General features: G+C 72.2%; 1 protein-coding gene across 1 annotated transcript in view; it reads left to right on the top strand.

Moving 5' to 3' along the window:
- The window catches only part of LOC118708792 (beta-parvin), a 38170-nt gene extending 15252 nt beyond the window's left edge, over nt 1–22918 (top strand). Inside the window, exons 2-6 of the mRNA XM_036420247.2 lie at nt 11289–11378; nt 13819–13889; nt 18745–18847; nt 20456–20595; nt 22850–22918. Coding sequence (XP_036276140.1) covers nt 11289–11378; nt 13819–13889; nt 18745–18847; nt 20456–20595; nt 22850–22918 — 473 coding nt within the window. The remainder of the gene's footprint in view (nt 1–11288; nt 11379–13818; nt 13890–18744; nt 18848–20455; nt 20596–22849) is intronic.
- Nucleotides 22919–22944: the final 26 nt, after the last annotated feature.

Here is a 22944-nt window from a genome sequence, read left to right as displayed (position 1 = left end):
ACGGGGACGGGGACGGGAGGCGCAGGTGGGCGAGGCGGTGGCTGTGCCTGTCCTGTCTGCTCAGGGTGGGCCGGCGTGACCTGTGCACCTCGGGGGACCCCCCCCCCCCCGGCTGGTCCCTGGCCCAGGCCGGGATCGCACTGACAGCGGCGGGTGCATTGCTCCCTGGTCACCGAGCCTCGTGCTGTGTAGCCACGGCTCGGACCCTCCGCCTTCGGCCGCGGCGGGCGGTTCGGGGGCAGCGTGCTCGCCCGCGGCCGAAGGCGGTGCCGGAAACAGCCTTTGTGGTGGCCGGGCTCCTATCTCCACGGCCCAGGCCCCGCGGCTCCGGCCCAGCTTCCTCAGGCCCCAGCCTGTGCCTCCAACTGCTCGTCACGGGCGCCCCGCGGCTCCCCCACCGAGCCCGGGGGTGTCCGTGTCCGGTCTCCGCCAGCCCCCCCCGCGCCCCTGCGAGAGTCTGCGCCGGCCTGCACCCCGGCTCCGCGCCCACCGCCTCACCAGTGAGTCCCCCTCCGCCGCTGCTCAGCAGGAGCCCCCGGCCCACGCCGCCCGGAGGGTGTGGGGCCCGAGGCCGCGGCCGCCTGGCCGGGAGCCCAGGGCGCGCTCTGAGGGGACGGGGCGGTGGAGGGACACGGGGGAGGTGTCACCGGCGGGCGCTGGGTCTGGGGCCGGAGGCGGCCGTTTGCAGCTCTTCCAGGATCCACTGCAGCCAAGGCTTCAGGGGCCCGGCTGGGGCGGGGGCTGTTCCCCTGGCAGCCGGCCGTCAGGGCCTGCCCGGCTGTGTCACACCGGACGGACGGACGGACGGACGGACGGACGAGAGGTGGTTCTCTGTTCCCGGAGGCGGGCGGGGAGGGCCTGGCGCTGGGTGCCTCGGCGGGGGAGGGGAGGGGGCAGCTCTGTCTGCCGCGATGGGCGCGGCTGTGGCGCGTGGCGGTCGCTGGTGCTCGGTGTTCCCGCCTGTGAAATGGGCACAGGGCCGGGGGTGGGTTCTGAGCGGGTAGCCCCAGGGGCTGTCCCGTCTTGTAACGTGCGGCCTCGGGCAGTCCTCTTAGCAGCTTCGTTTTATCTCTGAGGAAACGGGCCCAGGGAGGCTGGGGAAGCAGCCGGTCACACGGCGAGAGGGCACGGCGTCAGGGGGCGGCCGGGGCTCCTGGCCCTGGCACCTGGGGGGCTGGGAGAGGCGCTGGTGACCGGACACCCTCAGGCTCTGACGGAGGCTCCCGCCAGCCCTCCCTGTCCGCGGCGAAGGAACGGGTTTATTCCTTCGGGGGCTGTGCCAGGCCCACGGCCACGGCGGCCAGGCCGGCCTCTCCCCGGAGCGGGCTCTGTGGGCGCGGGGCCTCCGGAGGAGCAGCTGAGGGGGCTCCGGGGCCAGGGTGCAGGGGCGCTCCGCCCGCGCGCCAGGCCCCGGACAGTGGCCTCCCGGAGCCGGCAGCGCGGGCTCACCAGCCGGCGGCCTGTGGGCTGGGAGGAGGCCGGAGGGACAGCCCAGCCGGCCCCGCCCTGGGACGGACTCGGTCCCTCTGGCTGTTCCTGACCAGGAGCTGGGTTTCTGAGTTCTCACCTCCTCTCACCCGGGAGAATGCAGCCCCAGGAGCACAGGCAGGGCGCTGAGAAGTCCTGCAGAGACACCCCTTTACCTGCTGCACCAGTGCCCCTCCGCTCCCCTCCCACCTCTCCACTCCCCCAGCACCCTCCGCTGCCCAGCACCCTCCGCTCCCCAGCACCCTCCGCTCCCCAGCACCCTCCGCTGCCCAGCACCCTCCGCTGCCCAGCACCCTCCGCTCCCCAGCACCCTCCCCACCCAGCACCCTCCGCTCCCCAGCACCCTCCGCTGCCCCCGCATTCCTCGGCGGGAGACTTGTGGGAATGGCACCCTTCGCGCCCGCAGACCTAGAGTGAGGCCTGCCTGCTGCCCCGCCCCTCCCACCCCAGGGAGCCCGCGGGTGGGGCAGCTCGGACTGCGCTGCCCCCCTCTTCTGCTCCGTGTGGGCACGAGGCGGGCACCCAGGCAGTGACTGCGGCTGCGCCCAGGCCATCCCTCATCACACGCTGGGTGCTGGGTGCTGGCCAGACCTCAGCCCCCACACAGCCCGGCCGAGGGGAGGGGAGGGGGGAAGGGAGAAGATGTGAGTGACGGCCAGAGCCCTCCCCGAACCCCTTCCTTCATGGGGGCCGGGATCCACCCGCCTGGCCCTCGCTCAGGGGCTGCGAGCTCGGCCACCTGTCGGCCGCCCTGGCCTCCCACCGCTGGCTGTGCTGGCAGGGTGAGCACTCTGGGCACCGGTGACAGCTGGACAGGCAGGCGGGGCCGGACCAGCCGGGTGTGAGCCGCACCCTGTGCCGCTGACAGCTGCCGCCCGCGGACCCCAATTCGAGCCCAGGCCACAGGCGCCTCTGTCCACTTGCTCACGGCGGCGGTGGGGGCGGCAGCTGCACCGGGGCCTCTGCTGGTCAGAGAGGCCTCACCGTTAGGGGACTGGCCTCTCTCATCTCCCAGAGGGCCCTTCCCGGTCGCCCCTCCGAGTCCCGGTGGCCTTCCTGCCCGGAGGTCGGCACACTTCGCTATGGTTTGTATTTCAAACAACCGCCCCTCTGAGCCGGGCGTCCTGGGCGCTGTGGGTCCCCCTCTGAGCCGGGTGACCTGGGCGCTGTGGGTCCCCCTCTGAGCCGGGGTGACCTGGGCGCTGTGGGGGCCCCTTTGAGCCGGGGTGACCTGGGCGCTGTGGGGACCCCTCTGAGCCGGGGTGACCTGGGCGCTGTGGGGGCCCCTCTGAGCCGGGTGACCTGGGCGCTGTAGGTCCCCCTCTGAGCCGGGCGTCCTGGGCGCTGTGGGGGCCCCTCTGGGCCGGGGTGACCTGGGCGCTGTGGGTCCCCCTCTGAGCCGGGCGTCCTGGGCGCTGTGGGTCCCCCTCTGAGCCGGGGTGACCTGGGCGCTGTGGGGGCCCCTCTGAGCCGGGTGACCTGGGCGCTGTGGGGTCCCCCTCTGAGCCGGGGTGACCTGGGCGCTGTGGGGGCCCCTCTGAGCCGGGGTGACCTGGGCGCTGTGGGGGCCCCTCTGAGCCGGGGTGACCTGGGCGCTGTGGGTCCCCCTCTGAGCCGGGCGTCCTGGGCGCTGTGGGTCCCCCTCTGAGCCGGGGTGACCTGGGCGCTGTGGGGGCCCCTCTGAGCCGGGTGACCTGGGCGCTGTGGGGGCCCCTCTGAGCCGGGTGACCTGGGCACTGCAGCGTGTTGGCCGTCTTGGTCTCTACATGAGATGCCAGCAGCAGCGCCTGCCTCCTCGTGTGGCAACCTGAGTGTGTCGGGGCCCGCCCGTGTCCCCCGTGTCCCCCCATGTCCCCCGTGTCCCCCCGTGTCCCCCCGTGTCCCCCCGTGTCCCCTGTGTCCCCCCGTGTCCCCCATGTCCCCCAGGGCGGGCTGTCCCCCTGTGTCCCCCGTGTCCCCCCATGTCCCCCCGTGTCCCCCCGTGTCCCCCCGTGTCCCCCGTGTCCCCCAGGCGGGCTGTCCCCAGGAGCTCTGAGCTCGGAGGAGCCGCCTCCGTGGACGGCGCCCTCAGGACCCCCCCCCCGGAGAGGGAGGGCGGGGAAGAGATGACCCCCCTGCCACCGTGACCTTTCCCCTTTCCTCCTAGGCCCTGGGACCTGGCGTCGAGGTCTCCCTGGAACACACACATGCACACACGTGCACACGCGTGCACACGCGTGCACACATATCCAGGCTCTGAGGCAACCCCCTGCCGCTCTTTTAAACAGCCGTCAGAGCCGCAGTTGGCGCCTCCCGCCCTGTGCTCTCGCCCCGCGTGGCCTCCTCACACTGACCCGCCTGCGCCCACGGAGTAAAGGCCCCGGTGACGTGGGCACCGCGAGGTCCTGCCCTTAACCCCACGGCCACGGCCTCTCGGGCGTGGATCCTCGGGGGCCGGGCATCCTCCAGCGGCCACGGGGACCCTGGCACAGGGGCAGGCAATGGCTCCTGGGGGCTCCGAAAACAAGCGCCAGGAAGGAATGGCAGGGCCCGGAGCATTTCCCATGAGCTCAGGGTGCCCCCAAGGGCAGGGATCCGGCAGCACAGACACACACACACACACACACACACTCCTCACGGAGCGCGCTCAGAGCAGACGGACCAGCCGGGCGCCATGGGAACTGAGTGTGGGTGGCAGGAGGGACTCTCCATGGGCCTGTGTCTCCGGCCGCTCCCCCGGGGCGTCCGCCAGGAACCCGGGGGCTGTGGGCAGGGGTCTTTGCCGTCCCCGCCTCGAGCGCTGCACCCGCTCAGGATCTGTCTGCGCCCGGGCCCCGGGGACGCCATCAGGCCCCCTGGGCATCTCAGGTGGGCACGGAGCACCCGCACCAGGGCCGCCCCGAAGCCCCCGTCTTTGAAGGTGCCCCTCGGCCGTGGAGATGGCCCTTGCTGGCTGTCTCTCTGGCTTGTACCGCTGGCGCCGGGCCACTAGAGGGCGCCGTCGGGGCGTTTTCTGCGAGCTCCTCCCGGGGTTCCTCCCGCTGCAGTGATTCTGCTGCAGGTGCACGCTCAGCCGCGCTTTAACGTCTTAATGATTTAATTCTCTTATTTTCTCGGCAGAGCGCACTGCGGGCTTCCCCGGGGCCGCGGGACATGCTGATCAGAGTAATTAATACGAGCTCACGCACAGGGCCTGCCGGCCGCGCTCCTCCGGGCTGTTCTCTCCGCTGCTAAGCAGGTCCTCGCAGCGCCTGAGCCCGGGGCTTCCCTGCGGGGGCGACACGATTGGCCGCCTCGATCCGCGGGCCCACAGCCCGCCGCTGGGCTTTCCGGATAAGTCTGAGTTCCCTCTGCCCCCCCCCCCCCCCGCCTCCTCTGGGCTCTGTCACTGATCATCGATTCATGGCGGACGAAGGCTGCAGCCGAGAGCGGTTTCACGCACTCAGCACCGGCACCATCGCTGGATGGAAATAGGACAAACCTCCGTCTCCCGAACCCAGGGAGCCGGACGCCCCAAAGGCCGTGCCGTCAGGTCGGCCTGGCGTGGGCGGGACGGAGTGCTCCTGGCATTTGAGTGAAGAGGTGGCAGGGAGGGGGGGCCAGGAAATGGGGGCAAACGGGACGGCCCTGTTGGGGGCCGGGGAGGCTGGCGTTGGGGATACGGGTCCAGCCGCCCATCAGAGGGGCGGGGTCATGGGACACGGGCCCCCGAGACCCGGAAGAATCCGCAGGAGAGGTCGGCGGCCCTCGCGGTCCCTGGGGAAGCCCGGATGGGCACAGGGCCTGACTGTGCCTGCCGGGCCTCCGGCTGCACCTGCGTCTCAATGTCCCGGACTCCGGGGCCCCGCACGCCGAGCCTCCCCCCGGTGCCCGGTGCCCGCCTGCCCGCACCCGTCCCTGGCTGGCGGCTGGCCGGCTCTGTGCTGCCGGCGGGAGGTCCCGTCCGGCGTTGTGCGGGTCCGGCTGTGCTGCTGGCGCCGCCAGCTGCCGTCTGCTCTGTGAGACGGAGCTCCGAGGTCACTCAGCGGCGTGCGCGGCTGGTCCGGCGACACCTGCACGGTTGCCAGGCGGGCTCAGCATGCAGCACCCTCGGGATCTCCCGACGAGACGCCCGGTGTGCGGGGCAGTGGGCACGGCAGTGTCTGGGTGCTTTGTGGCTGCTGACCTGGCGACCGGTGTCTGACGGTGGCCGAGCCACGCCTCGGTGCTGGCAGATAACGGGCTTCCGGAGCGGCCGTTCTGTCCCGTCCCGGCCAAGCACACGTTCGCAGGGCCTCCTCCGGGGCTCGGTGACGGGATCGGCCTCGCTTCTCGGCGTCTGTAATCAGCAGCTCAGCCCCTGGGTCCCAGCTCTGGAGTCGGGTCGCGTGTGGGCTCGGGGCCGGGCCTGCAGCCCTGTGGCCAGCTCATCACCGAGGGCTGTGCATGCTGAGCCCGCCCGGCACCCACTCAGGTGCCGACAGCAGCACGGGGGGGGGGGGGGGGGGGAGACCACGTGCACTGCCTGGCTGGCTGCCTCTCCGCGCACACCATCTTATAAGTTAGTTGTCATGACAACCTGGATCAGGTCTGCTTGTACCCTCCTCTCCCTCCACCTCTCCCCTCGCAGCAGGGAGACCTACAAGGTGTGTCAGTTCTGAGACGGACCCCAAGGCCCTTCTCCAGGGCGGCACGGGGACCCGGACGGGTGTGGGGAGAGCAGACCCTCCCACAGGCTGTGGGGGCTTTGCCGCGAGCAGGGCAGCCCCTGGACATGGTGCTCCAGGCAGGGGCGCGTCTGAGCTCTCAGTGGAGGGGGTGGGGGGTGCCCCGGGGAGGAGTGTGGACTCCGGGGAGGCGGAGGCGCATGGGCAGGCTGTGGGCAGAGGAGGGAACTGAGGAAGCCCTGAGGCCTGGCGGGGGGAGGGAGGTGGACGGAAGACGGACCTGAGCCCGGACCGGTGAGGCCAGCACAGCCGCCCGCCCGGCTTCCTCGGCTCCGACCGCCGTTCCGGCCCGAGCCCCTCACTGCGCTCGGAGGCGATGTGATAAGCTGACCCACTGCTTTCCGTCCGAGCACCTGGGACCGGGTCCGTCACGATGCAGGCCCCCCTGTCCCGGGTTCCGCACGCCGGGTTCACGCGGAAACGCCGACACCGAGCGTCCGCTCGGTCTTTCATCCGTTCTCCCCGCAGACCGCTCCTCCGTGGCTCTCACCTCCCGCGCTCCTGGGCGGAGGGCAGGGAGGGCCGAGGCTCCGGCCGAGGCTGGTCTTGGAGGCTTCTGAGCTCCGCCTTCTGCATCTGCGCTTCAGCCTCCTGGACGCCGGACGCTCTGTGCCTGGCTGCGGCCCAGTGCTGAGTGCCCGGCCCACGGGCAGCCGTCCGGCGAGGGACCCTCCTTGCAGAGGGGCCTCCCCCCGAGTCCCCGGCCTCCGGCGTGGTGCCCGGCTGGCCTGCAGCTGAGGCCTTTCAGACCTGCAGGCTGAGGCTCCCAGGCTGGCTGAGGCTCCCAGGCTGGCTGAGGCTGGCCAGACTTTCAGTGCGAGCTCTTGTGGGACCTGGACGGGGGCGGGCGGGGGCGGAGGAGGGCCCCACGTGCTGGCCCTCCTGTCGCTGACCACTCTGAGCCGTGAGCCCGGGGGCGGCGCGGTGACAGAGCGGTCTGTCTGGAGGCTGGGCCCTGCGTGGCCGGCTCCCGCAGGGGCGGCGGGAGCCGCGTTTGCCGGCGTGTTCTCTGCGGTCCCGGTCCAGCCGGGCCTCGGAACCCTCTCCCCGCGAAAACCAGGACGCCGAGTGCGGGACACAGCCCGCTGGGGACAGAGGGCCCGCCATGTGGAAATGTCACCGGGAAAATGTCAGCACCCGGAGCCTCACCGCTCCGGCCTCTTCATTCTCGCTGGCCCCCGCCAGCTCCCTGCGCCCTGCTTTCTGGGTGTGTCATGCCCCCCTTGCTGCCCGGTGCCCTGGAGCCAGGCCGCGGTGCCCCCCGATGGCTGTGTCCCCCGCAGTCTGGTCCGGAGCCGGCCGCTTTCCATAGCGTCAGAGGAAGGAGAACAAAGAGCGATCCTAAAAGCGCCCTTTGGAGGGAGCGGGTATAAATACACGAAGGGAAAGCCACAAAGGAAGAGATTAAACACGGCTCAGAGCCGGAGCCTCCCGCCAGGCCCGGTGCCGGGCGGCTCTGCGGGACGCTTTTGGGGGCCAGGTTTCCGGGTTCCTGAGCCTCTTTCTTCCGTTTTATGAGGCTGAATCCCAGCCGGAGGGAGAGGAGCTGTGCCAGCCTGGCCAGGCTGTGGGTGGGGGATGGAGAGAGATCTGGAGACACACAGGTATCCGTCTCCTCCGCAGACGCCGAGGGCCAGCGTGTGCCACCGGCTGCTGCCCGCCAGCCGGTCTCTTTCCGTGGAAACGGAGGCACAGAGCCCCGGGTGCCTGGGCATCACCCCGCCCGCCAGTGGCCGAGCCGCCACCCGAGCCCCGCAGACTGGCTCCGGGTTCTAGCCCTTCGCCCCGCTGCTCCTGCGCGGAGAGACCCACTGTGTGTAGGAACTGTTCGCACGGTGTGGGCAGGGGGTCCGGGAGAGCGATGGTGACAGGGCTGTGTGGCCTCAGCTGGGCAGAAAGGCGTCTGGGGGTGGGGGTGGAGCACCAGGAGGGCTGCCTGGAGGAGGGGGCCAGCGAGCTGAGGCTCGAGGTTGGGTAAGGCTGAACTGGGGATAGTGACATGCAAGATGAGGTAGAGCCAGGTTCAGACGCCGTCCCCTCTCCCAGGTGCCAGCCGCTCCCTCAGAGACTCACCATTTGGGAGAGGCTTTGTGACCCGGCGGAGAGTGTGTGTGAGTGTGTGTGAGTGTGTGTGTGTGTGTGTGTGTGTGCGCGAGCGTGGTTAGGAGTGAGGTGGATGGACAGTAGGGAGGGTGTCTGGCGCGTAGTAGGTGCTCAGGAAATGCTAGCAGGTCCACAGAACTTGAATTATGTGCTCACATTTACCAGTTAGGAGGTTCCACACGAAGCTCCAAACTCCCAGCTTTATTTGAAAACTCCTAAGATCTGGTGACGCGGCCGGCCCCCGGGCCCGCAGGAGGAGTGGCCGTTCCAGGCGGGCACTGGGCCTGTGGAATGCTCTCCCTGGCTCTCTCCTGCCCTGCCCTCCCCTCTGACCCCCGGGCATCCCCAGCCCCGAGCCCACCGTGCGGCCCAGCGGGAGGGGGTTCTGGCAATGCGTGGGCCCCGCTCTCCGCGCGCTGGGCTGGGTACCGGGCCTTCGTGGCAGACCAGGCGCAGACACTGCGATGGCCCCCAGCCCAGCGCAGAGCCGGCCCCGCTGACGCCCACGCCGCTGGGCAGCCCGCAGGCGCCGGCCTCGTCCGTGACTCAGGGCGCTGGGCCTCCGCCTTTGAAGCGCTGCCGTTTGGCGTGTGGACGGGGCCGGTCAGACCCAGGCGTTCCTGGACGCATGGAGAGCCGCCCGGCGGGCAGTGAGGGGCCGCGGGGAGAACCGGGGCTCGGGGGCCCCTCCTTCCGGCTGCTGGCCTGACCTCAGAAGACGGTCATCAGGTTTTGGCGGGAGGCTCCTCCCCGGGGGCTCCCCAGAGAAGCCGGGCTGGCTCCGCATCTGCGCGGCCGGGGAGTCCAGCTCTGACAGGCACCCGAGTGCTGCACAGAGTCCCACGTCCCTTCTCCGGATTCTCGGCATCTTCCAGGCTGCCTCCTCCAGGAAGCCCTCCGTGGTTCTCCCCGGGGTGAGGACCGTCCTCTTCATCCTCATCCCCCGGTTTGCAGCCCCTTCCCAGGCCTGTGTGCCCTCGCCGCCCTCACAGCCGCCCCCGGCCGGGCAGAGTGCTCCCAGGCTCACAGCCCTCGGTGCCCCCGAAGCTGGGCACTGTGCCCTCCCGCGTTACAGACTGGGGCTGGGACTTAGCAGGGGAGCGGCCTTGCTCCCGGCCACTCCCTGGCAGGTGGCAGAGTGAGATTGGGACCCGGGCTCTGACCACAGCCCTGGCGCAGACAGCTGGCTGGCGGCTGGCCCTGGGTCTGCGGGGACGCCTTCTCCTGGCTCGGGTCCCGGTGAACCTCAGGGCTGGATGCGTAACAAGCCGCTTGGCCGTGCCGCTGGCCCGGAGCCTGGGCGGCCCAGAGCATTTCTCCCCGATGAGGCCTGGCCTGCTCAGTGTGACCTCTGATGTTCACGGCTGGCCGGGCAGACTGCTGCTTCCTGTGACCCCTTTCCCCGTCAGAACCGCTCCCTCTCCAGCCGGAAGCACTTTCTCTCCCCCCCCCCCCCTCCCCACGCCTTCCCGCCCCCCTCCTTCCCCCCCCACCCCTTCCCGCCCCCCTCCCTGCCCTCCCCACGCCTTCCCGCCCCCCTCCCTGCCCCCCCCCACCCCTTCCCGCAGGGGAAGACCTTCTGGGGGAGCGATGGGCTCACACTGACGCTCACCTGCACCCACAGCCCCCGGCACCCGGAGCCCCCGCGCCCACAGCCCCCCGCGCCCACAGCCCCCGCGCCCACAGCCCCCCGCGCCCACAGCCCCCCCCGCGCCCACAGCCCCCGCGCCCACAGCCCCCCGCGCCCACAGCCCCCCCCCGCGCCCACAGCCCCCCCCCGCGCCCACAGCCCCCCGCGCCCACAGCCCCCGCGCCCACAGCCCCCCCCGCGCCCACAGCCCCCCGCGCCCACAGCCCCCCGCGCCCGGAGCCCCCCGCGCCCACAGCTCCCCGCCCCCGGAGCCCCCCCCCCCGCCCACAGCCCCCCGCGCCCACAGCCCCCCGCGCCCGGAGCCCCCCGCGCCCGGAGCCCCCCGCGCCCACAGCTCCCCGCGCCCGGAGCCCCCCGCGCCCACAGCCCCCCGCACCCGGAGCCCCCCGCGCCCGGAGCCCCCCGCGCCCACAGCTCCCCGTGCCCGGAGCCCCCCGCGCCCACAGCCCCCCGCGCCCGGAGCCTTGCCGTCTCGGCCCTGAGGCTGTGACCACGCTCGTCCACCAGAGCCGGGCACCACGGAGCCTCCAGGAGCTTCTGTGACTGAGTCAGGGCTTCCTCCGAGCAGGGCCGTGGCGGTGGCTGGGGGGAGCGGGTATTGGGCGGGGGGAGCTGCAGAACATGTTCTCGCTTCAGGTCAGTTTCCCGCAGACTTTGTCTGGGCGACGAGCATGACGAGTGTTTGCTACGGGCCTGGGAGCCGGGCTGTGCTCCCTCTGCCCCTGGCCGGTGCCGAGGCCGCCCTGTCCCCCCAGCACGGGGGCCGCCCTGTCCCCCAGCGCGGGGGCCGCCCTGGCCCCCCAGCCCGGGGGCCGCCCTGTCCCCCCAGCACGGGGGCCGCCCTGTACCCCCAGCGCGGGGGCCGCCCTGTCCCTCCAGCGCGGGGGCCGCCCTGTCCCCCCAGCACGGGGGCCGCCCTGTACCCCCAGCGCGGGGGCCGCCCTGTCCCTCCAGCGCGGGGGCCGCCCTGTCCCCCAGCACGGGGGCCGCCCTGTCCCCTCAGTGCGGGGGCCGCCCTGTCCCCCCAGCGCGGGGGCCGCCCTGTCCTCCCAGCGCGGGGGCCGCCCTGTCCCCCCAGCGCGGGGGCCGCCCTGTCCCCCCAGCGCGGGGGCCGCCCTGTCCTCCCAGCGCGGGGGCCGCCCTGTCCCCCCAGCGCGGGGGCCGCCCTGTCCCCCCAGCGCGGGGGCCGCCCTGTCCCCCCAGCGCGGGGGCCGCCCTGTCCCCCCAGCGCGGGGGCCGCCCTGTCCCCTCAGTGCGGGGGCCGCCCTGTCCCCCCAGCGCGGGGGCCGCCCTGTCCCCGGCCATGCCGAGGCCGCGGTGCCCGTGTCTCCACGCACTAACGGTGTCTCTCTCCCCCGCAGTGAGCGACCTGCAGGAAGAAGGCAAGAATGCCATCAACTCGCCCCTGGCGCCTTCCTTGGCGGACCTGCACCCTGAGGACACCCTGCTAGGTACGGTGGGCTGGCGACCCCTGACCCCTCTGTGCCCCGACCCCTCTGTGCGCCGACCCTGCTGTGCCCCGACCCCGCTGTGCCCCGCCCCCGCTGTGCGCCGACCCCGCTGTGCCCGACCCCGCTGTGCCCCGACCCCGCTGTGCGCCGACCCCGCTGTGCCCCGACCCCGCTGTGCCCCGACCCCGCTGTGCCCCGACCCCGCTGTGCCCCGACCCCGCTGTGCCCCGACCCCGCTGTGCGCCGACCCCGCTGTGCCCCGACCCCGCTGTGCCCCGACCCCGCTGCGCCCTGACCCCGCTGTGCCCCGACCCCGCTGCGCCCTGACCCCGCTGTGCCCCGACCCCGCTGTGCCCCGACCCCGCTGTGCCCCGACCCCGCTGTGCGCCGACCCCGCTGTGCCCCGACCCCGCTGTGCCCCGACCCCGCTGTGCCCCGACCCCGCTGTGCCCCGACCCCGCTGTGCGCCGACCCCGCTGTGCCCCGACCCCGCTGTGCCCCGACCCCGCTGTGCGCCGACCCCGCTGTGCCCCGACCCCGCTGTGCCCCGACCCCGCTGTGCCCCGACCCCGCTGTGCGCCGACCCCGCTGTGCCCCGACCCCGCTGCGCCCCGACCCCGCTGTGCCCCGACCCCGCTGCGCCCTGACCCCGCTGTGCCCCGACCCCGCTGCGCCCCGACCCCGCTGTGCCCCGACCCCGCTGTGCGCCGACCCCGCTGTGCCCCGACCCCGCTGTGCGCCGACCCCGCTGTGCCCCGACCCCGCTGTGCCCCGACCCCGCTGTGCGCCGACCCCGCTGTGCCCCGACCCCGCTGTGCCCCGACCCCGCTGTGCCCCGACCCCGCTGTGCGCCGACCCCGCTGTGCCCCGACCCCGCTGTGCCCTGACCCCGCTGTGCCCCGACCCCGCTGTGCCCTGACCCCGCTGTGCCCCGACCCCCCTGTGCCCTGACCCCGCTGTGCGCTGACCCCGCTGTGCGCCGACCCCGCTGTGCCCTGACCCCACTGAGCGCCGGCCGAGGCCCCGGCCTGGCCCAGGCCTGGGGGCGGGGACGCTGGGTGGCGGCCTCCTGTTCATACGGCACCGGGCGCACATGGGAGGCTGGCTCTGAGTGCGAGGCCTTTGGAGGAAGGTGCCAGAGGGACGGGAGCGGCCCTGGGTGAAGATGCAGAAAGTGGGTGTCGCTGGGCATGTGGGAGCCCGGGATGGGGGTGCTGGCTCCGCCAGGCTGCGTGGGAAAGGCCCTCGCGGGCCGTGGTTGGCGTGGGATGAGCGGACCCTGGGAGGGGCCCTCCCTCAGGTCCTCAGGCCCCAAAGTGCAGCATCAGAACATCAGACACACGAGTACACCCCCCCTCCCACCCCTGAAGGCTGGCTGCCCCGCCCGGGCCTTCGGGTGGGACTCCAGGCGTACTCAGCTCCAGGGCCACCCTGGTCGGCCCTGATGAGGGGGCGGCCTGCACCAACCCCCCTCAGTGGTCGGCAAACTCAGGAGTCCACAGAGCCAACTAGCAACAGCCCAACGATTGGCATTTCTTTAGAGAGCCATGTTTTTTACATCTTCAAAGTAGAGTCCCCCGGGCCGTGTTTTTTTGTGGAAGAGCCACCCTCGAGGGGCCAAAGAGCCGCAGTTTGCCGACCACGGCCTTACAGCGTGCTGTGGGCCCCGCTGGCTCGGAAGGCAGCGGCGGAACATTCCGTCTGTTCCCAAAGCCCTGCTCACGGGGGAGTCCCGGCGGCGGCCGCTGTGGTTCCCGCATCACGGCGGCCAGCGAGGGCTCCGGGCAAGGCCAGCGCGCTGGCGGCCGCCCCGGCCAGGCCTGGCCGGCTCCCTGGGCCCGGGGCCCCGGCTCCTCCCTCCTCCGGCAGAGTGCAGCTCCTGTGGTCCAGCTGCTCAGGGTCCCGGGCCGGCTGGCTGCTACCCTGGCGGGTGCTCCTGGGGGCCCGTCCGAGGGGGTGTCAGGTCAGCCTCTCCGCCCGGCACCACGCTGGCCGGCACTGGCTAAGCCGGCACATGCCAGCCGGCACCGGCTAAGCCCGTGGTGTGGGGTCGTCCTGGGTCAGGCCCCCGGCTTCTGCCCAGCAGATGCCAGCAGCACCCCTCCCCCTCCCGCGGGGACACGGTCCGTCCTGGCTGAGAAGCTGGGACCAGCAGGGGCAGGAAGTGGAGTCGCCTTAGCGTGTGCTGGGCTGTTGTCTGGTCAATGATGCCTCCAGCCTGCCTCTGCCCAGGCCCTGCCCCTGCCCCTGCCCCTGCCCCTGCCCCTGCCCTTGACCCTGCCCCTGCCCTTGACCCTGACCCTGACCCTGACCCTGACCCTGCCCCTGACCCTGCCCCTGCCTCTGCCCCTGCCCCTGACTCTGCCCCTGACCCTGACCCTGACCCTGACCCTGCCACTGCTCCTGCCCCTACCCCTGCCCCTGCCCTTTGTCCCTGCAGAGGAGAATGAGGAGCGCACGATGATCGACCCCACCTCCAAGGATGACCCCAAGTTCAAGGAGCTGGTCAAGGTGAGGAGGGAAAGGAGCCAACCCGGGGGCTGGGGAGGGGCTTGATGCTGCGCTCAGGAGGCTGGGAGGCGAGGAGGCTGAAAGGAGGACGGGGTCAAGGTCACGGTCACAGCGTGGACACCCCCCGGTGCCCCCTTCACTGGTGCCTTTCCTTTAAAAACATTTTTTTGGTTAATTCCGTTGATTCTTAGAGAGAGTGGAGGGAGGGGAGAGACAGAGAGACACATTGATTGGTTGCCTCCCACACCTGCCCCGACTGGGGCTGGGGATGGAGCCTGCAACCGAGGGACGCGCCCTTGACCGGAACGGAACCCACCACCCTTCAGTCCTCAGGCCAATGCTCTAACCACTGAGCAACCATCCGGGGCTCAGGGGGCCTTTGAAACGCTGGCTTACACTCTGCGCCGGGCAGAGGAGCGGCTGGAGGGAGGGCCGCCGCCCGGGCGTGGAGGGGCTCAGAGGCAGCGCCCCCAGCGGGAGTGTGACCCCTGGCTGCTCCCGCTCCCACCCGTCCGATGGACTCCCTGATCTGGGCGGACGGTCAGCTTCACAGCAACTGGAAGTGCTGACCAGAGAGGAGCCTGAGGGCCAGGGAGATGGGGCCTGTGGGCCAGGGAGAGGGGCCTGAGGGCCAGGGAGACGGGCCTGAGGGCCAGGGAGAGTAGCCTGAGGGCCAGGGAGAGGAGCCTGAGGGCCGGGGAGAGGGGCCTGAGGGCCGGGGAAAGGAGCCTGAGGGCCAGGGAGAGGGGCCTGAGGGCCGGGGAGAGGAGCCTGAGGGCCGGGGAGAGGAGCCCGAGGGCCAGGGAGAGGGGCCCGGGGGCCAGGGAGAGGGGCCTGAGGACCAGGGAGAGGAGCCTGAGGGCCGGGGAGAGGAGCCTGAGGGCCGGGGAGAGGGGCCTGAGGGCCGGGGAGAGGGGCCTGAGGGCCGGGGAGAGGGGCCTGAGGGCCAGGGAGACGGGGCCTGAGGGCCAGAGAGACGGGGCCTGAGGGCCGGGGAGAGGGGCCTGAGGGCCGGGGAGAGGAGCCTGAGGGCCAGGGAGACGGGCCTGAGGGCCAGGGAGACGGGCCTGAGGGCCAGGGAGAGGAGCCTGAGGGCCGGGGAGAGGGGCCCGAGGGCCGGGGAGAGGGGCCTGAGGGCCGGGGAGAGGAGCCTGAGGGCCAGGGAGAGGGGCCTGAGGGCCGGGGAGAGGAGCCTGAGGGCCGGGGAGAGGAGCCTGAGGGCCAGGGAGAGGGGCCCGGGGGCCAGGGAGAGGGGCCCGAGGACCAGGGAGAGGAGCCTGAGGGCCGGGGAGAGGGGCCTGAGGGCCGGGGAGAGGAGCCTGAGGGCCGGGGAGACGGGCCTGAGGGCCAGAGAGACGGGGCCTGAGGGCCGGGGAGAGGAGCCTGAGGGCCGGGGAGACGGGCCTGAGGGCCGGGGAGAGGAGCCTGAGGGCCGGGGAGAGGGGCCTGAGGGCCGGGGAGAGGAGCCTGAGGGCCGGGGAGAGGGGCCTGAGGGCCGGGGAGAGGAGCCTGAGGGCCAGGGAGACGGGGCCTGAGGGCCAGAGAGACGGGGCCTGAGGGCCGGGGAGAGGAGCCTGAGGGCCGGGGAGAGGGGCCTGAGGGCCAGGGAGAGGAGCCTGAGGGCCAGGGAGAGGAGCCTGAGGGCCGGGGAGAGGGGCCTGAGGGCCGGGGAGAGGGGCCTGAGGGCCGGGGAGAGGGGCCTGAGGGCCAGGGAGAGGGGCCTGAGGGCCGGGGAGAGGGGCCTGGGGGCCGGGGAGAGGGGCTCTGGAGCCCGCGGCAGCAGTGCCGGCTCCAGAGCCACAGCCGCGGACGGCGCTCTGCTCGGCAGCCGCACCCGCGCCCGCTCCCGGGCTGGGCCCTGGGTCGGCCCGCGTGTCACGGACAGAAAAGTTCCGTTCGAAGTGCTTTCTGTGAGTTTCTCCCCGCCCGCTGCCGGGGCCCGCCTGGCTGTGTCCCAGGGCTGACACGCAGGCCCAGCCTAAGAACAGACGGGAAATGTCAGTGTGAGGACCCGCCCACCGGTGTGGACCCCAGTTTAGTTTTTACGGTTTTCCCCCGAGAACGGGTGATGCTGCTCAGACGGACTGTCCGTGAGGAGAGGGGCCCTTCCAGCCGCCAGGCCGGCAGGGGAGGCGGGCGGTGATGGGGGGGGCGTGTCGGGGATCGCGGAGAGCAGAGCAGGGCGTGGGCTGCTCCGTGGGTGGCTTCCATCTCCTCCCCAGGTCAGCGGACCGCCTCGCCTGGCTGTCCGGCCTCTTCCTCCTCCTCGTCCGCGGGGAGACAGGCCGCTGTGGGGATCGCCCCCCGGGCAGAGGGGGCGCTGTCAGCTGGGGGAGACGCCGGGAGGCGATCTGGCGCCGCCCCGGGCCCGGACCCCGTCTCAGGACTCGGCAGCCACGGGCAGCTTGGCGGAGATTAAAACGTAGCTGTCATCGCTGCGGGGAGACAGGCCCGGCCCCGATCATCGGGGGAACTAAAGGGAAAGTGATTTTTTATTCTGGTTTCAGCGAGCTCGTCACACTCTGTGCCCAGAGCAGGCGCCCAGGGCGTCGGGCGTCGCTAAGATACGGCCTCGCCCCACGCCGGCAGGTCCGTGGCTCGCAATGAGGACGCCCCCGAGGAAAAGGCCAGGGAGCGGGGATGCGGAGGGGTGAGCCGGGAGCACCGGCCACCTGCTCGGGCGGCAGGCACACCGGGCACTGTGCTGGCTCCCGGAGCTGGGTGACCCAGCCCGCGGGCCGAGCTGGTTTTCCTCCTGGTCTGGCTGTGGTTTGTGTTTGGCCTTTGACTGGGTTCGAGATCCAGACGGAATATGGGGCTTTAGCGTCTCCCTGCAGGACTGCGCCCCGGTCTGCAGGCAGCTCTGCAGTTGGTTTTGCCCGCGTTATTTGTGGAGAAGTGCTGTTGGAGCGTCGGCCCCGTGGCAGCGTGGGGGTGGGGTCCCGGCTCCGCAGAGGGCCCGGCAGCCGGAGGTCTCTGCGGGCGACGTGCCGCCGTCCGTCCTCCCGGGAAGCGGACCTGAGCGGAAGGCTGCCCGGGGGAGGCGCGGGCGCACCGCCTTCAGAGCAGCACCAGCCACACGGCCGCCAGGGGACCCCATGGGGGCGCCAGAGGCCTGTGTTCACACCCGGAACGCGACGCACGGGTGTGAACTGACGGGAGGGAGGGGACGGACATCTTAGCCCCCCCTCAGGAGGACGGGGTGCAGAGCCGGCGTGTGGGGATGACAGCGTCAGGCCCGGCCGGCGGGGGTGACGGGGTCAGGCCCGGCCGGCGGGGGTGACGGAGGACAGGCCCGGCCGGCGGGGGTGACAGCGTCAGGCCCGGCCGGCGGGGGTGACGGGGCACAGGCACGGCCGGCGGGGGTGACGGGGGACAGACCCGGCGGGCGGGGGTGACGGGGGACAGGCCCGGCCGGAGGGGGTGACGGGGGACAGGCCCGGCCGGCGGGGGTGACGGGGTCAGGCCCGGCCGGCGGGGGTGACGGGGTCAGGCCCGGCCGGCGGGGGTGACGGGGGACAGGCCCGGCCGGCGGGGGTGACGGGGGACAGGCCCGGCGGGCGGGGGTGACGGGGTCAGGCCCGGCCGGCGGGGGTGACGGGGACAGGCCCGGCCGGCGGGGGTGACGGGGGACAGGCCAGGCCGGCGGGGGGACGGGGGGACAGGCCCGGCCGGCGGGGGTGACGGGGACAGGCCCGGCCGGCGGGGGTGACGGGGGACAGGCCCGGCCGGCGTGGGTGACGGGGGACAGGCCCGGCCGGCGGGGGTGACGGAGTCAGGCCTGGCCGGCGGGGGTGACGGGGGACAGGCCAGGCCGGCGGGGGTGACGGAGTCAGGCCTGGCCGGCGGGGGTGACGGGGTCAGGCCCGGCCGGCGGGGGGTGACGGGGTCAGGCCCGGCCGGCGGGGGGGACGGGGCACAGGCCCGGCCGGCGGGGGTGACGGGGGACAGGCCCGGCCGGCGGGGGTGATGAGGTCAGGCCCGGCCGGCGGGTGCCAGCTGCCCATCGGCCTGTGGGCAGGAAGGCCGCCCGCGGTGCCAGGCAGGGCAGTGCCCGGGTGGCGGGCTCGATCCCCGTGTGGGGCGCAGGAGGCGGCCGCTCAGTGACTCTCCTCATTGACGTTTCTCTCTCCCTCCCTTCCTCTCTCTGAAGTCAATACTAACAACGACACAAAACAAACACGTCACGCTAAGTGAAAGGACATAGAAGGTCACGTGTCACCTGACTCCATTGGATGAAACGTCAGAACAGACAAATCCATGCCCGGGGCAGATGCTCGGTGGTGGGAAGACACGGGGGCGGGGGCGGGGGCGGGGGCGGGGGGTGACTGTGGACAGGTCCGGGTTTCTTTCCGGGGTGACGAGGATGCCCTTCGGGGGGTCATTTGGCATTGGATGGCGGTGTGGGTGCTGGGAACGCTGGCTGGCTCACTGCAGAGCAGCGGGTATGGGGTGTGACTGTGTCTATGAAGCTGCAGAGAGAGCAGGAGCTCAGAGCTTGGGGAGCCTTTGGGGTCCCCTTCTCTCAGCTTTGGGGTCAGGCTCCGGGTGTTCGGGTATGTCCTGGTGCGGATCTGACGGGAGGGAGGGGACGGACATCTTAGCCCCCCGGACTGCCTGGGGCACGCGGGCAGTGCTGCTCACAAAGACTCATCCGACCCCCAGCTGGCGCCATGGTGAGCAGGTGCCATCCCTCCGTTGGCTGAGGGCCCCCTCCCTGAGTCACCGCCCGGACGAGGCCCTGTGCTGAGGCCATCCTGATGGCCAATGTCCAGCAGCTCATGTCTCCTGCGGCAGCCCTGACCGCTGCCCTGGTCCGGGTGCTGCTGAGCTGGCCTCACCCTCCCCTCCCCAGGTTCTCATCGACTGGATCAACGAGGTGCTGGTGGAGGACAGGATCATCGTGAAGCAGCTGGAGGAGGACCTGTTTGACGGGCAGGTGCTGCAGAAGCTGCTGGGTGAGTCCGGAGGGCGGCCCTGGCCCCCCAGCCCCCAGAGGGCCCGGCACAGGGTGGCCCCGGCCCCCCATCCCCCATCTCCCAGAGGGCCCGGCACAGGGCACAGGGCAGCCCCAGCCCCCCATCCCCCATCCCCCAGAGGGCCCGGCACAGGGCGGCCCCGGCCCCCCATCCCCGCTCCCCCCAGAGGGCCGGCACAGGGCAGCCCCGGCCCCCCATCCCCGCTCCCCCCAGAGGGCCGGCACAGAGCGGCCCCGGCCCCCCATCCCCGCTCCCCCCAGAGGGCCGGCACAGAGCGGCCCCGGCCCCCCATCCCCCATCCCCCAGAGGGCCGGCACAGGGCAGCCCCGGCCCCCCATCCCCCATCCCCCAGAGGGCCCGGCACAGGGCAGCCCCGGCCCCCCATCCCCCATCCCCCAGAGGGCCCGGCACAGGGCAGGCCCCGGCCCCCCATCCCCGCTCCCCCCAGAGGGCCGGCACAGGGCAGCCCCGGCCCCCCATCCCCCATCCCCCAGAGGGCCCGACACAGGGCAGCCCCGGCCCCCCATCCCCCAGAGGGCCCGGCACAGGGCAGCCCCGGCCCCGCATCCCCCATCCCCCAGAGGGCCCGGCACAGGGCAGCCCCGGCCCCCCATCCCCCATCCCCAGAGGGCCCGGCACAGGGCAGCCCCGGCCCCCCATCCCCCATCCCCCAGAGGGCCCGGCACAGGGCAGCCCCGGCCCCCCACCCCCATCCCCCAGAGGGCCCGGCACAGGGCACAGGGCAGCCCCAGCCCCCCATCCCCCAGAGGGCCCGGCACAGGGCGGCCCCGGCCCCCCATCCCCCATCCCCCAGAGGGCCCGGCACAGGGCGGCCCCGGCCCCCCATCCCCCCATCCCCCAGAGGGCCCGGCACAGGGCGGCCCAGGCTGGGCCGTGGGGGTCTTTCCATGGTGGCATCGGTCACACGTCCTGGGAGGGGACTTGGGGCTCAGCGCTGAGCCCGCGGCTCCCAGGCGGCGTCCGGGGCGTGGGCTTCAGGTCACGTGTGTGTCCTCCGTGGCCGTCCACCGGAGCTCCCAGCCACGGGCTTCAGGTCACGTGTGTGTCCTCCGTGGCCGTCCACCGGAGCTCCCAGCCACGGCTGGGCAGGCACCGCAGATTCCAGACCGCCGGCAGCTGCTGCGCGCTGGTCCGCAGCCCGGGGACCGGGGAGTGGGGACCCGGGGGGCAGGGGACGGAGGGGGCTCGGAGCACAGGGCCTGGCGCACAGGAGGTGTCAGCCACCGTGAGGGAGTGGACCGAGCCCGTTATGATGGGGGACCTCAGGGACCCCAGCCTGTGTGTCCTCATGGGGGAGGGAGGGAGGGCCCGGGAGAGAACGTGCCTGCCCCGCGCCTCCACCCATGGGTCCGCTTTATGTGCAAAGACCGTGCCCTCGCACCCGGCCCTCTCCGCCCCCAGCAGCGGTCTCAGGAGCGGTTCCCGGCTCACCGGCCCCCAGCCCGGCTGTGGCAGGGGACGGCTCCACCTCGGACCCGGACCCGTAGGCAGGGACCTCCTCAGAGCCGCTGAGCTGAGCAGGCGGCGGCCCTGGGCTCTGCTGACACCCCCTCCGCCGTCCTGCAGAGACGCTGGCGGGCTGCAAGCTGAACGTGGCCGAGGTCACGCAGTCGGAGATCGGGCAGAAGCAGAAGCTGCAGACGGTGCTGGAGGCCGTGCAGGAGCTGCTGCGGCCCACGGCTGGGCGCTGCCCTGGACGGTGGACGGTGAGCGCCGCGGGGGAGGGCGCGTGCGAGGGGGGGGGGAGCGTGTGTGCGGGGGGAGGGGCGTGTGCAGGGGAGGGGCGTGTGCAGGGGGAGGGGCGTGTGCGGGGGAGGGGCGTGTGCAGGGGGGGGGCGTGTGCAGGGGGAGGGGCGTGTGTGCGGGGGAGGGGCGTGTGCGGGGAGGGGCTTGTGCGGGGGAGGGGGAGCGTGTGTGCGGGGGGGAGGGGCGTGGTGCAGGGAGGGCGTGTGCATGGGGAGGGGCGTGTGCGGGGAGGGGCGTGTGCGGGGGAGGGGCGTGTGTGCGGGGGGGGGGAGCGTGTGGTGCGGGGGGAGGGGCGTGTGTGCGGGGGAGGGGCGTGTGTGCGGGGGGAGGGGCTGTGCCGGGGGGGGCGTGTGTGCGCGGGGGAGGGGCGTGGTGCGGGGGGAGGGGTGGAGGGGAGGGGCGTGTGTGCGGGGGAGGGGCGTGTGCGGGGGAGGGCGTGGTGCAGGGGGAGCGCTGTGTGGCGGGGGAGGGGCTTGTGCGGGGAGGGCGCGTGCGAGGGGGGAGCGTGGTGCGGGGGAGGGGCGTGTGCGGGGGAGGGCGTGTGCGAGGGGGGCGGGGAGCGTGTGTGCGGGGGAGGGGCGTTGTGCAGGGGGATGGGTCGTGTGCCGGGGGAGTGCGTTGTGGCAGGGGGGGAGGGGCGTGTGCAGTGAGGGGGCGTGTGCGGGGGAGGGCGAGTGCGAGGGGGGCGGGGAGGTGTGGCGGGGGGCGGTGTGGGGGGAGGGGTGTGCAGGGGAGGGCGCGTGGCGGTGGGATGGCGTTTGTGCAGGGGAGGGGCGTCGTGCGGGGGAGGGAGCCAGTTTGCCGGGGGAGCGTGTTTGCAGGAGGGGGAGGGGCGTGTGCGGGGGTGGGGTGGGGCGTGTGCAGGTCCAGGGGCAGCATGCTCCCCCGCAGACGCCCCTCCCCCTCGGAGCTGCGGCCTCGCTCACCTCTCCCAGCCTCCCCTGATGCACACTGGCTGGTGGACGGATGATACTGTCTGTACTGATAACAGGAACATGCACACTGTCCGGGATGTCATCACACACTGTCCTGCCCCTGCTCAGGCCACTGCGGGGCCTGGGAGTGGATGGGACAGGAAGGGATGAGAAAGGGGAGGGGAGGAGGGCCAGCCTGCATGCAGACAGGCCGGAGGAGAAACAGAAATACAGAAAAAGAACAAGGAAAAGATACAGGAATGGAAAAGGGAAGGAAGCCGGGGCTGCACGAGGAAGGGGGTGGGGACCGGGGGTGGGCTCAGGCCCACAGAGGGGGGGGGGAGGGTGGTGTGGGCTGTTGGGGCGGAGGGTGGACTGTGAGGCCTCCCGGGCAGGAGCGCTGGCAGCGCCCAGGCCACATGGGCCTCGGCCATCCTCCCTGGCGGCGCCCCACGCTGGGGGGGAGGGGAGGCACAGCTTAGCTGGGGGGAGTCGGACACTAAGGAGGGGACTGCCTTCATTCCTGAGGGCTGGACCCCAAAGACACTGGCCAGGGTTAGGCTGGTGGCGTGTTGGCTGTACTTTGTTGACTAGCAGTTGGGGTGTCCAGGACAGGGAATGGGAGGAGGATGGCGGGGAGGCTGGTTGGGGGGGGGCCCTGGGCTGGGGGTTAACACCCCCCAAAACGGAAGCTTTAATATCAAAGTGCGCTCAGTGGGGCTGGCAGCAGGTCCCAGAGAGGAAGGGGGAGGTTTGGAAGAGAAACCAGTGAACATGGCGGGGGTGGGGGGTGGGGGGGTAATAACAGGGAAGGAGGGAGGGAGGCAGGGTCAGGCTCACAAGGGAAAATGGGATGAGGGGAGGATGGGAGGAGTAAGCAGGAGACAGACGGGGAATGAAGGGAAAGCAGGGAGGAGGGAGGGAGGAGAGGGGCTGTGCGAGGTTCAAAAGGGAGGGAGGGAAAGAAAGCAGGGACGGAGAAAAATGCTAAAATGGGGCGAGGCCAGAAAAACAGCTAAATATAAAGAAGAAACAGAATGTGAGGGTGAGGGGAGTGTAAAAGGAGGATTAGTAAGAAAATTAAGTACAGAGGGTGATTTTTTTAAAATGTAGTCGGGGGCCGTCCCCTGAGGCCCCTGGACTGTGAAAAGGCGCATCTTGGCTGAGACCCCGTTGTGCACGGATTTCGTGCACTGGGGCCTCCAGTTGAGACCAAAGAGGCTTCTTTCCAAGTAGTGACCTTGCTGTGCACGTGCGTGCAGTCCCTCGGACACATTCTGATTAAGGTTCCCATGCTCAGAGTGGCCTTGGCCGCCCGGCGTACGCTCAGCAAGGCCTGCACACTCTAAGTAGCCTGGCTGTCCGGTGACTCTGGCATGCTCCCACAGACAGGAG

This window comes from Pipistrellus kuhlii, unplaced genomic scaffold, assembly GCF_014108245.1.
Source record: "Pipistrellus kuhlii isolate mPipKuh1 unplaced genomic scaffold, mPipKuh1.p scaffold_m20_p_64, whole genome shotgun sequence".
In the NCBI taxonomy this organism is placed as follows: domain Eukaryota; kingdom Metazoa; phylum Chordata; class Mammalia; order Chiroptera; family Vespertilionidae; genus Pipistrellus; species Pipistrellus kuhlii.
This window is presented reverse-complemented; position numbering and strand designations above follow the sequence as displayed.